The 13588-nt window shown below is 39.4% G+C and overlaps 1 protein-coding gene across 2 annotated transcripts in view; it reads right to left on the reverse strand.

Annotated features, from left to right (window-relative positions):
* Positions 1 to 5299: 5299 nt before the first annotated feature.
* Positions 5300 to 13588, reverse strand: part of nedd4a (NEDD4 E3 ubiquitin protein ligase a) — a 42131-nt gene continuing 33842 nt past the window's right edge. For both annotated transcript variants that reach the window (XM_085401487.1, XM_085401479.1), the window contains 10 exons: positions 12674 to 12795; positions 10908 to 10978; positions 10712 to 10807; positions 10539 to 10612; positions 10390 to 10450; positions 10235 to 10294; positions 10032 to 10139; positions 9819 to 9915; positions 9598 to 9670; positions 5300 to 8076 (listed from right to left, as the gene is read on the reverse strand). In XM_085401487.1, coding sequence (XP_085257613.1) covers positions 7974 to 8076; positions 9598 to 9670; positions 9819 to 9915; positions 10032 to 10139; positions 10235 to 10294; positions 10390 to 10450; positions 10539 to 10612; positions 10712 to 10807; positions 10908 to 10978; positions 12674 to 12795 — 865 coding nt within the window. In that variant the 3' untranslated portion in view covers positions 5300 to 7973. The remainder of the gene's footprint in view (positions 8077 to 9597; positions 9671 to 9818; positions 9916 to 10031; positions 10140 to 10234; positions 10295 to 10389; positions 10451 to 10538; positions 10613 to 10711; positions 10808 to 10907; positions 10979 to 12673; positions 12796 to 13588) is intronic.

A 13588-nucleotide genomic window follows, 5' to 3' on the forward strand; every position in this document is an offset into this window, starting at 1 on the left:
TTTAGAAAATCTGGAAGCCCCAGTAAAGCCCGCAAACTGAGACCAATGTGCTCTACTGGGATAATATAATTCTGTGAGGTCAAAGTTCAGTTCTTGAAGGAAAAACAAAAAACATGCTTTTGCATGTGGCAGATTTTCAAAAACAAAGCATGATGACAGGTAAAGTTTTCTGCGGTAATGTCCTTATCGTGATGTGTAAATATCTGTATTCAAACAGAGAAATCTGTTAGAAACAGAGAAATGTTTTAGTGCAGTGATGATGGCATATAGAAACTTAGCTGACTTTGTGTCTGAAGCTAGGATTATCTGTTTAACGCTTCTATGGCACCGTAATGTAAATGATAAGGTACAACTACTTTAAAAAAATAAATAAAAAAGCATTAAATAACTCTTTATTATCTGACTAGCCTTCTCCGTACACACAACATCAACCATTTGCAGCATTATAGTTTAGAGAGAGATCAGCTGGTGACCATAAATAGTGTTTAATGTGTTTTATAGACTATTTAGTAAAACACAGTAACATGATAACTGAGAAGCCTTCATCTGCTGTGGAAAGCTGTTAGTGGAGGTGCAGAAGCTCCAGGACGAATGAGTACACATAACTAAAATACTGATGTCTTATTTGATAAGTTTTCAAAGTCAGTGATTAATCTTCAAGCTGAATTTGCACATATTGTTGCTCTGCTCTAATAAAAGCTGAATTGTCTTCTTTGGCCCATTAATACTGCACGATTTGTATCAATAACGTCATGGTCAGATGATTCACAGTCATTTTCTGTGTAGTATCAGCCCAGCACCCATGATACTGCCCAGCAGAGCAACACCAACATCACTCGCTCCACCCTTATCAACAAACTCCAGTCATATTGATGGGAACAGATCCCTCAGTATCAGAGGCCAGACTTTTCAGACTGAAAAAATAATGTTAATGGAAATGAGTTTGTCCTTTAAACCTGAGCTCTGCAACTATGACAAAGCACCGATAGGAGCAGGACAGCTGCTGTGTCAATGTCCATATTGATCCGATGTCCATCACTTATTGTGGGGAGAGATCAAACCCCCCACCTCCACATGCTCCTTCCCTTCCTCCCTTTGTGAATCTCTATAAAGCAGCAGGGCCACAGGCCAGCTGTGATCTGAAAACTGAAAAGGAAGAAGGGGAAAAATGAAAACAGAACTCCTCTGTAACTGGTTGGGTTTATCAGTACATCAGGATTTTTTATTGAGAAGGAGACACTGACTACAGTAAGAGACCAAGAAAGAACCAATCTGTGGGTCTCTGCCTTCAGTCTTGTATTTAATAACTTAAAGCATGCTCTCTTGGGTTGAGATCAGGTGACTAATTTGGCCTTTGAAGAATATCCCATATCTTTGCCTCCTTTCTTTGCTCATTTCCTTCTAGGCAAGAGAGTATGGCCCTGCACACCTCACAAGTCCTGGTACTTCTGTCACCAGTCACATAATGTATAAACCCCAGTGACCCATTCAACTGTCAGCCATGCCATAACATGAACATGAGCTGTTCCTTTGCTTCTCCATACTTTTTTCTTCCCTTTATTCTGGTGTAATGTTTAACCTTTAATCATTTATCCTGCTTTCATTTGTCCAAAGAATTTGGAAAAAAAGGGGGAAAGAACCTTGTTTCTAGCAAAGTCTAACCTGGCCTTCTTGTCCTTGGGTTCATCCAGGGGTTTGCACCTTGCTGTAAACCCTTTGAATTCACATTCATACATTTTTATTGTTGATTTAAGTCTTTTTATACATCAAACTCCTTGTTTTGTTCTTCACTCCTTTAGATGTTGTGAATTTAGCATCTTGTCAGCATCTGTTTACACCTCATATTTAAAACTACAATAAAAAATCTGCTTATTGTTCTTTGAAATATCGAGGAAACACTGTCTTCCCTGAAGAGTTAATGCAATACTTAAGTTCATCCCCTTTAAATAAAGCTGAAAGTTTGCAGTTCAATCACATATTGATTGGTGGATTGATTTGAAATCCACTGTGGTGCACAGAGGCAAAATTACAAAAAAACCCCAACCCTACTATCATATTTCTGAACAAGATTTGATCCATATTGATCCATATCAGTTGTTCAGTGATATCCACCCAAAACTGCTCAACAAGAGGACCACAGCATTCTCCACAACCACAGCAACACAATTTTAACGATGCATGATCACGTTTCTTCAGTGTACAGGGTTTGGCATAGCTCCTGTGTAATATTTATAATTGCAGTATTGTGTGTGTGACACAATTAGATGTTTTTGTTCCATATATTTTCATAGAAAGGTTATTACCCAACCATAAAATTGATTATCAGCTCTTCTATTAAAGACGGTCAAAAAAACCCCAAACAAACATCTGTGTGTTACTCTAAGTTTACATACACATACATGACTGGTAAGGTTTCCCCTTGCTGTACTTGTACCATAATCCAATAACTGGCCACATTCTCAGTTTAAGTGGTGGGCACGTCTCTTACATAACATGGGAAAGTGAGGGTCTGACCTCATTCATGGTCAGTGAGGATCAATAAAGAATTTAGTTTCAGCACCTGCCAATATGCTGCAGTTTGGTGGGTGGAGTGATGTTTAAGCTCTGCGGCCAGATCAATGAAGTAAAAGTCATTACTGGGTTATGAATGTTGGTAAGGGTGTGGGTGAAGGGGAGCCAGCTTTCCCCAAAATCTACCATCATTGGCTGAGGGCTTTATCTGCTACCACCCATGCCCATCCCCACTGACCCCTGAAGTGTCCAAAAGGCCGGCCTGAATCGTGTGTAACCTTTCCACTGACCTCCGTGGAGGGTGAGGCCTTTCTTTTTTTTACTGCCCTGATGGGGGGTTGTGGAGAAATTAGGACTTTGGCTCTTCAGCTGAATCACACAAAAGGCTCCAGCAAGAGAGATGTAGATGAGTCCTCTCCACACGCTACTCTTCTTCACCAGAAACAGTTCACATGAAATGAGCCCTCCCCCCAACAATAATAGGGCTGTTATACAGTGAAATGTAGCTTAAAATGAATCACAGCTGGAAATGAAGAAGCAGAACTCAAAGAGAGAGATAAAAAAAAAACAACAGCCGGTGTGAGCTGAAACAACACCAATTTGTTCATAAATGTAGTTTTTCATATTTTGTAACATAACCTCAGATCAGCCAGAAGAAAACGGATGAATTAAACACTTCATATGCACTTAAAAGCTCACTGAGCTCTCTATGCTTAAAGCAGATTTAAGATGTTAAAAGTATCTCTTACAAAAGTCTGGGTTAAAATGAGTCCAGACTTGCAGGTATACCACTGACTAACTACAATTTGTGTTCACTTCAAAGTATGGATGTTACTGCTCTCTTGTTTCCTATTATAGGACACACATTTAAACAGTACCATGTGATTTTGCCGACATGCTTTGGTTGTATCCACATGTGCAGACATCTGCCTGCTTTTTTCAACTGTCAGTGTTTTTCTGCACTTGTCCCTTACAATTAATCTGTTAAATAAAATAATATTAATAAAAACATAGCAATTTGGTGATGCCCCAGCTGCTATGTTCAGGAAATCTGATTGTGTTTCATCTCCCCCAGCTGGAACAAGTCAGTACTACAACCACAGGCATGTAAGAACATGCTGGATCACGGGGTTAAATCAGATTTAGACAAGCGATTTTTATTTCCACACAATAGTCAAGTTACTTTTATTTACAGAGCACATTTAACCCAGCATGCTCTCCAGTTAAGAACCCAAGTACTAAACAGTAAAACTCACACAAACAAGTGACATGATAAAAATTTTAAAAAAGCAAAGCAAAAATTACTCTATTAGTGAAAAACACAATAAATGCCAAAGCTGCTGAAGTTTAATCTGAGGATCAGAATGTGGAAGAAAGGTAATTTAAGTGACTTTAAATGTAGCACGGTTGTCAGGGGAAGACGTGCAGTATAGGGCCCTGGGTGGTTTCAAGCCCAGGCTGTTACATTTCAGACATGTTACATATGGCCTCAGTTATCATCATAGTTAGATTTTTTTCTTCAGTTTGCCAACCAATCTGCACTGTAAATATGACACACTAATCCCCTGCTGTGAAGAAAAGGCAATAAAGAGGCTGGACTGTCATTCTGTTGTAAGGCCTGTAGTTAACATTAATCAGTAACTTCCAATTTAGACATATTTACACTGCTACAAAGAACCACTTGTATGTAACCTCTTCATCTCTGAAATAAATCAATCATGTTATTGATAACAGTGAATGTGAGACAGGAATTTTCCATGACTTATTGAAAGCATTTAATTACTATGTGTTTATACACCACTCTGCATTTAATCATTAGTTACTATTAAGCTCTGGCTCTCTCCCACAGCATGTCTTTGTCCTGTCTTCCTCCCCTCACCCCCCAACCAGTTGGGGCAGATAGCTTCCCCTGTCTGAGCCTGGTTCTTCTGGAGGTTTCTTCCTGTTAAAAGGGATTTTTTCCTTCCCACTGTCGCCAAAGTACTTACTCAAAGGGGGGTCATATGACTTTTGGGGGTCTTCTCTGTTTTCTTTGTATTATTATTATAGGGTCTTTACCTTACAATATAAAGCACCTGTTGTTGTGATATGGCGCTATATAAATTAAATTGAACTGAATTTATACTCTAGACTTCTTTTAGGCAACCTAGAACATGGTGTCAGGGGATAGCACTTAGTGGCTGTCAAATGTGGGGCCCCACAGGGATCAATGTTAGGACCACTTACCTTACTCAACTTCACTTCTCTAGCATTTTCTTCCATGTGAAGTATCACTTATTTTGTACCAATCACTATTTGAGCCTCACTTAAATGATTATAATGCTTTACAAAAGGGAATTCCTTTTGTATGAGCCATGCCAAGGTCAAAGTTAGATGCTCCCTCTGATCCTCTTTTTCATGGTTACAAACTTTTGAAGCTAACTGAACTAAGCTGACTTATTTCAAAATGCTTGTGTTATGCATAATGTAGCATTAGACTTAACAAAAGACTTTGTGAGCCTATTCTAAATATATCAATCCTCTAACAGATATAACATGAGGGGGAAAAACAACTTTCAAAGGGTAATAAACTTGGATACTTAAGTTTGCATTTAGTGTGACCTGGCCACTTTTGTGGATCTGTAGAGGTGGAGGTCCACAAATTTGGTACTCTTTAAAAAAAAAAAATAGTTGCTACTAAAACTTGTCTGATTTTGAATCTCAAGAATCTTTCAAAACTTACTGGCTCCCTATCAGAAGGACAGCAAAATAAGGTAATAATAAAAAGGAAGAAGAAGGAGAGACTGGATAAGTGTTTTTACATGTCTTTATTTTTCCAATACATTTATATTCTGTGTTATAGGCCATCACATTGGGATTTAACAGCTACAGTTTGTTCTGCCCTTTAAAATGTTTTACATACACCATCGATGATTTAATGCACTTACAGGTGTTATAATAACAAAGTTTGATATATCCGAAATGAAGTACGTATTAATTAGTCTTCAGTAGGCAACAGGATGTCTATTCATTTCATAGACCAGCGAATTCAATGACACATGACAAATAAAAGGCATTGGTATTTAAATACCATTGAAAGGAGAGAATGTGCTTTTCTCTGCAAAAAAAATGCTCTCAGCAATGCTCACATGTAAACATCTGAAGAGATGTGCGCTTAAAGCATCGGATCATGATTTTAAAGAGAGATTTATGCAGGCGACAGATTGGCAAAGATTTCAGAAGTAAGACTCATCAATATTAACAAAGTGCTTCACTTTATAAAAGAATAGGTATATAAAACTGTCGTCAGAGACAAAAACCAGCCCACAACTTTCTTTCCTTTCATCACCGACCTGTAAACACGGCAGTTATGTAAACACGTGTCTTACCGTTCAGAAAAAGTTCAAAGTACGGCTTAAGCACAGTTACTTTCTCACAAAGTAACTGCATACAAAAGGTACTACAAGTAATTAATTTTGAAAAGAACAATCTGTACACATTTTAACAACCAACAATATATATATATGTTTTTGTAAATTGCACTCTTAAAAATAGAGCACTTTGCTGCAATTAGACACCCTTGATGAGTAGAAGACAATAAAATGTCATTCACTGACAAAAATCAAAGCATAAAATCTAACACGCCGTATTAAAACTGTATAAGTCAGTGTGTCTGCTAACGTTTATGCAAAGCTAAGGAGCTCTAACGTTAATGTACATTTATTTATTCTTCTGCTTTATAAACAGTCAGTGTTGAACTTGAGCTCGAGGAGCTATCGAACGAACAAGAACAGATACTGACTGTAGAGATGCATCGAGACCTGTTCGACAACACCGAGCAACTCCCAAGTGGCAGTTTAAACAAATGCAGTCACATTTGCATAGTACATCAGCACAGTCCAACACTGCAGACAGTCACTTCTCCAAATCTGCACACAGACAAGAGCGTATTTAGTCTGTTACTGGTCCGGGTTTTTACACATCACGACCACAATGATTCACCAAACTGACTGACGGCAGTTGCTCACATTCCTACGTAACCTGCACATTTTCTGCTAGAAATGCTTCTGAGGTCTATACATATATATATTTGGGACACTGCATCAGTGCTTCAAAAAAAACTGGAATGGAAAAAAAGTAAAAAAAATAAATAAAAAGAAACTAAATGAAAAAAAAAGTTTAATCTTTTTTGTTGTTTAAGGACATTTTAAACTGTTGAACAGAAACACCCAATTAGTGTTTAACAGCAATGGAGACAAATTAAGTGGCGAGCATGGCTTTTTTTTTTTTTAAGCATTAAATTCTTGCCTTTGCTAGAGCGCAATAGTTTTTACACCGAGCATGAAGGACCTGCATGTAATAAAGTGACAACATAAGACCCAAAATGAGCTGAACACGACTGTATAAACAAGCACGCACAAAAGCCGTGAGCTCCGGTTTACTACAAAGAAAGAATGAGTTTTGTGTGCACCTCAGGCGTAATTCAGACTATTCATTCACATGTTTTTATAGAGAAAATGGGGCCTGATGAAGTGGAAATGACTTACTAACATTAAACACCTACTACTATTATTAATAACTAAGGCAGTGTGTAATGTACAAACAGATGAGCTTTCTTGTTTCTAGAACTCGGCCAGGATTTTTTTCCCTCTGAACTTTCACCTTTCTTCTGATGCAGATTTTCTTGCAGTTTTTGATTCCACAAATGGGTCCATCACATAATCCTGCTCTTCCCCTGCCATCTCTGATCAGTTCCTCAGTTTCACATTTGGTACAACTACCCTTTTTTAAATGGCCAAATTAAATAACCTGAGGTGCAAACAGTGGTTTCATTAACAAACCCCCCCCCCAAAAAACCCCAAAACAAAAAAAAGAGTGGTTACATCCATTCATGTCTAAAGATGCAGTGGAAAGACTTGTTTATGTATTTACAGTTTCAAACACTGATGTTATTAAGAGAGGACAATCTGACTGAAAGGATGTGTGTACACATCTGTCTTTATGCATGTGGCTGGGCAAAAAGTGAGTAAAACTAAATCAAACGTCCATTTTTAAAATGTAGGTTTTTATCATAAACTGTACAGCTGTTATTCACATTCAGATACTCTTATCGCTTCACAGAATCAAGTTATTTAAATATATGAGCATTTTCGCAGAACAAATAAGAGTGAATACACCTTTGAGCGACTTGCATCAGAGAATTAAATACTAGGATAACCTGATTTGTAAACTTTACAACACGCAGGGTGACGTAAAAACACCTCCATCACTCCAGATTTCATGTCTTTTCTTCAGCTGGGCCCCGACAGAGGACTCATGTGAGTCTTGTTGCTCTCCATCTTCACAGCCGGCAGGTTAAAACCTGAGTCTGATACACAGCTTTTTTGTTGTTGTTATTTTTGTATTTTTTCCCAGGGGCATCACGCAGCTTTGCTTTACTCCAATGACAGCAATGTCAGTTCAGCTCATTTCCCACGTATGCACTAATCCACCCCGTCGAAGCCTTGTGCATTCTCTATAGCGATGTTAAGCTTCTCCCTCAGTTCCTCAAAGGACTCGTACGGAGGAAGGTCCAGCCGATTAAAGCTTTAAGAAGCAAAAGAACAGACAAGAGTTAAAATTTAAGCAGTGGCAAAAAGGGAACACGCAGGAGCGTAAACACTGTGATGTGCCAGTGAAACTAAGAATGACAGTAATGCGCCACTAGTGGGCTTCCACAAGTCTGCACTATGAGATACAGTAGGCAGTTTGAAAGCAGCACAAAACATGGATGAAGTTTCTGGTCTGGGAAGTGAAGCCAGTGCTTAAATCTGCATTCTTTCTAAGACTCGTCTGACTGCATGAAGATTTCTGGTTGTGCAGAAGTTTATGAAAAAACTGCCTTCAGCTCTCCTGCTCTGCGACTTCTAGCACTTTCCTGATGACTTTGCAGCCTTAATCAATAGTTTCTGGTCATGCTGAATAGAACATGAAGTTATAAAATGTGGTCATTATTAGAGTAGTAAAGGACAGTTATCCAGGGTACACCGCTCTTCAGAAACCCAGGTACAATCTCACTGCTCACACATCTCTGCAGACAGTCATCTACATGTTGTAGCTCTGTAGTGTCACCAGGAGGCGTTGTTCCAAATGTGTGGACAAACAGGTCTATGGGCTACACCTTAGAGTGTCATGTCTGACTTCAACACAAGCTTGCTTATAACAGCACCTCACTAAACAGCCACATTACAGTGGGTACATAGATGATTGATACCAGTCTCTTTTCAACAAGCTGCTCAATTTCAACACAAAACATGGGCAAAGCAAAGTGATGCTAATGCTTTAAACTGGCACTCTTTCTAAAGGCCAGTAGGGCGATGAGACTCTGGTTGCAAAGAGAAGCCAGAAAATAAATCTATGAGAAAGGATTTACTGATTATTATTATTTATAAATAAATAAATGGATAAAATGCCATTTTCTATAAATGTTCTGTAAGGCACAGTGTTTATTGAAAACACATCAGATCTCAGTGGGGGGGGGGAAACCCCCCAAATAATGTTGATATCTATACTTATATGGACTAGGTAATGTGTTAGGAACACCAACTATTAGAATATGTGCTGTTACAACTCCGGGCCTTCGTGCAGGATTTGTGTTGAATGAGTTTCCTGGGGAGAGGCTCATGGGAAAATCTGAGTAAATCCAGTCTTTTTGGGTTTGTGGATCCCTGCTGTTTGTGTGATTTTCCATGTATCTTTCCAATTTTACAGGGGAGATTGATGGGCCGGTGATTGGTGAAGGTGTTTTTCTGGAGTATGATTAATTGTTTTAGGGATTCCCACCTATCACGTAATTCTTGTAAGGTAACAGTAAAAAATATAACAAAGCTGAAATGGCTAAACTCAACTGTGCTAATACTACAAGCTTCACTGCTAGATCCAACGCAAGAAGAGCAGAGGAAGAAACAAATGTGCTTTTATCCTTTTTAAAAGTTGGCAAAAACCTTCAATAAAATCTGAAATGATCCTTTGTTAAAAACAACTGTGTCCAATATAAAAGGGAGAAAAAAACAGAAGAAGAAGAAGGAAATAAAAAAAAAAAAGAGCAAAGCACAGTGAAATGCTTACCATGTGTGGGCCCTGGGAAGTTTTTCACGTGTTCCCCAAAGCTCGATGGTGAAGAGCTGCGGTCCATTAGAGCCTGGTAAATAAAACCATTAAAAATCAGATGACAACAACAAACATGAGTTCAAGTGGAATTAATTTGCAAGAAACAAAGAAATCAACCCAAGGGCAAATAGTTTAAAAAAACCCCCGTTCATTTAGAGAGGGAATAATTCTAATCTCACCATAGAGTTCAGCAAAGCCATTCATCGGGACCCTGGATGTTCCCGTCACAAACTGTAAGAGCCGGATTCGCTTTTCTGCATCCATCAGCAGCACCGCCTGTAATAAAACAAAACAAAAAGCATGAAAAAAATACATATCAATGAAGCTTTTCTGCACAGACGTCCCTGCCCCAGCTGCAGATTATTAGCCACAGGTATGGAAACTTGTCTCACCTTCCAAAACCACAGGATAACCATGTGGTTGGAGCAGTAGCCGTTCTTATACTTTGTGTTCGCTCTCCAGTCGTTCACGTCCACATCTCCAAGACCACACATGAGCAGCTGTGGAGGAAAACAAAGCAGATACACTGAACATTTTCCATCCCTGAGAAACAGTTTTGGGGTTTTTTTGCTAGTTGGATCAGCTAAAAACTCACCTCGAGCTCATTCTCATCAAAGATCTTGATCAGATCTTGCGGTACCAACTCAAAGAAGCCCTAAAACACAAAGTATACCAGACTTTTATTCCTTTGTGTGTCTTTAATACCCGTACCGTGTTTAGCAAGTTTAAAAAAACAAAACCACTGTTTACCTCCTTGAAGGCAGTCATCTGCTTCTGTATTCTGTTCACAAACCTCCACTGAATCACCAGGCTGTTAATCACAAAACGGCATGTCAGCATCAAACTGCATTTACACACACACTGAGAAAAACAAAACAAAGTAAAAGCATTTTTCTTACTGGATGTATTCATCCTTGTTTTCATTGGTGACGACAATCTCTGAGCCATCGGGTTTCAGGTCATGCTGGTGAGTCTGAACAGGTGGTGGTGTAAGAAATGAAGCATCAGTCAGAGAGACACAAAGCCGCGTCACAAATTAAATTAAAATTAAAAACAAGGACGTTCAGCAGACCTGTCCAAACAGCTCTTCATCTATAGTGAACCTCATGTCCAAGTCTGTTGGGTCGTGCTCCAAAATCCACTTCAGGGAGTTGAAATATTCACCGTCCTGAAAAGAAAAGAAAAGAAGACATTTAATTGAAAATGATCTACATGACATCCAAGATCCCGAATCACACCAATGCAATAATTACTACAGTCATACTCACAACAGACTCCATGTCCTGGAGGGTGATTGGCTTCCCCAGCATCATCTTGTAGAAGGGCCGAATGAAGAAAGCTGTGAAGTAAACAAATACGCAAACACTTACAAAGATATTTACTGGTGACGTTTTTAAAAAGGTGCAACAAGAGCAGCTCCCATCAAGCCAAACATGCCTCCCTCTTCCATTTACATTTCCAAACACACGTGCTAACTATAGTCAGCTGATTGTAAGTGTGTTTTCCTGCTCCTCTTCCTCTTGTTACTTTTACTCTCTCTGTTACGCATACTGTTAGTGAGAGTTAATGTGGGTGAAACAGAGCACAGGAGAGCAGTGAGGACAGACTCTACCACCGAGCTGAAAGTCAAGTATGTATATGTTACAAAGAGCTTTTTTCTTTTATTCTTTGCTTTTTGGCAAAGCTGACCACTCTGGAGTGCACTGTGTCATCTGTTTCGAGTGTCCCCTCTGTTGGCTTTCTCAAATTATAAAAAACTTGTGGCACCAGTGTGACCTCTCAACCTGAAGATGAACCTACGGTAAAAAATCCTGGTGAAAATCCTAGGTGATTTTCAGAAAAGTTGAGACGTGACCCTGAAGATCTGAGAAACCTCGACATCGTGGTCACCGAGATTTGAACTCGTCTGAGATTTTAGTAGATGTCCCTATCTGACGAATTTGAAAATCCCATCTCAAGTTATCTTGAGAACAAGGCGACATGGGATTTTCAAGGCCACGGGTGTCCACGCCAACCACCTGTCTAGTATTGATTTCAGGAAGTCATCCCCTCATCCTGCGCTTACAGTGGTAAATGGTGCAGCCATTGAAATGGTGGATAATTACAAGTACTTGGGGGTTGTTCTTGATAAGACCCTGTCCTTTGAGTCACATCTTGCTGCTACAGTGAAAAAGGCCCAACAAAGAATGTATTTTTTAAGGAGGTTGAGAGGTTTTAAGGTTTCATCTGAAATGATGACTCTCTTTTATAAAAGTTTTATTGAATCTGTTTTAACTTTCTGTATCATGGCTTGGTACGGTAGTATGTCCATGGATAATAAGACCAGACTTAACAATCTGGTTAAAGTGGCGGGCAAGATTTCAGGGAGGTCTCAGGTCCAGCTTGTGGACTTTTATAACAGGCAGGTGCTGAGGAAGGCAACTTCTGTCCTGTTGTGTTCAGATCATCCTCTCTTTAACGATTTTCAACTGCTTCCATCAGGTCGTCGTTATAAAATGACTGCAGTGAAGACAAAGTGACACAAATTGTCGTTTGTACCTAGTGCTATTATCTTAATTAACAACACTAAATTGTAAGTGTTGTTGCCATTGTACATTGCACTTTTTTCGATGGAAAATCTAGGTTGTTTTATCAGGCTTATATTATATTATAGTATTTTTTAATGAGTGTACGTGATGTGTTGGTTGTATGTTTGTTGTTCGTTTTGACATACTGCGAATCAATTTCCCGTCAGGGACAATAAAGTTGACCAATGACCATTGTATGGTGACGACAATACCCCATCAGCCTTTTACAGCTAGAGGTAAAAACAACTTGAGAAAGCCAGCAGCCTCAAATGGAGGGACTCCTACCCAGAACCATGCACAAACACCCAGAAAAGTTACCAAAATGCAAACAATAAAGCGCAGACAACAACACACAAAGAAAGACAGTGAGGTAATTTTTTCACTTTCTTCAGATAAAAATACTTCCTGCTGCTACATGAAGAACTCTTAAAATATCTGACCATTTTCAGCAGCCATGTGACACTCACCATCGAGGAGTTTGCCGTGAAACACAGCCATGCCTGCCACGCGACCGATGAACTTGAAGTAGGTCAGGTGGTCCTCGTTGCATAAACCTGAGTTGGGGTTAATCTGAAGTGTATAGTTGTCCCTAAAACATAAGGCAGATCAGGAAAGTGTCTTTAGTAAATGCAGTAGTACTTGCATAGCATTTTCTACTCAATTTGAACACTCAGAGCTTTCTGTCTACAAGTGTCATTCATTCATACAATAGCATTTTTTAACCTGATGTTCACACTCTCACAACTTTAGGTTCAGTATCTTGCCAAAGGTCGTGGAAAACGGCATTGAACCACCAATCTTCCCACAGGTCAACAAGCCGCAGCACCAAATGTTAGTAGGAACAATTACTACTTTTGTGGATCCTAGCCCAGATAGCCGGACTGAACATTCTCACATGGTTTGTAGTGACACATTTTGGTTCACCTGGATTTTTCTGCGTGAAAAGAAGCCAAATCACAGGGAAAAGCTTGTGCAAAATCATCAGCTGATTCAAGCCAGGATAAATGATCTACAGCTGTGAAAATGCCCTTAGAGAGCTGGTCCAGGCCTTTGCTGTAACATATACCACAGTTATTTGATGTGCTTCGTATCACCAGGGTTGGAGATTTTGATTGAAACTTTTTTCAGCCCACATTTTCACAGCCAAAGAGAGTTTCGATTGCCTTTTGTGTGTAAATGTCTGCAGCACCTCTTCCTCATTCCTCTGTGTGTGTGTGTCAGCTCTATTTTTTTTTCTCCCTGTGTTTCTCTGTTGTTCCCTGGTGTGAACGTGCTCTGTGTCATTTTGTGTATCTGGGAGTGGCTGAAGACTCCCATGCCTGTGGCTGCTTTTTGCATAAACCCCCAGGTTTACGCATTGCTCAAAATTCGTAGTACATCTC

This window comes from Rhamphochromis longiceps, linkage group LG1 (assembly GCF_057381845.1).
Source record: "Rhamphochromis longiceps isolate RC_006_pf linkage group LG1, R_longiceps_female_GT1.1, whole genome shotgun sequence".
In the NCBI taxonomy this organism is placed as follows: Eukaryota; Metazoa; Chordata; class Actinopteri; order Cichliformes; family Cichlidae; genus Rhamphochromis; species Rhamphochromis longiceps.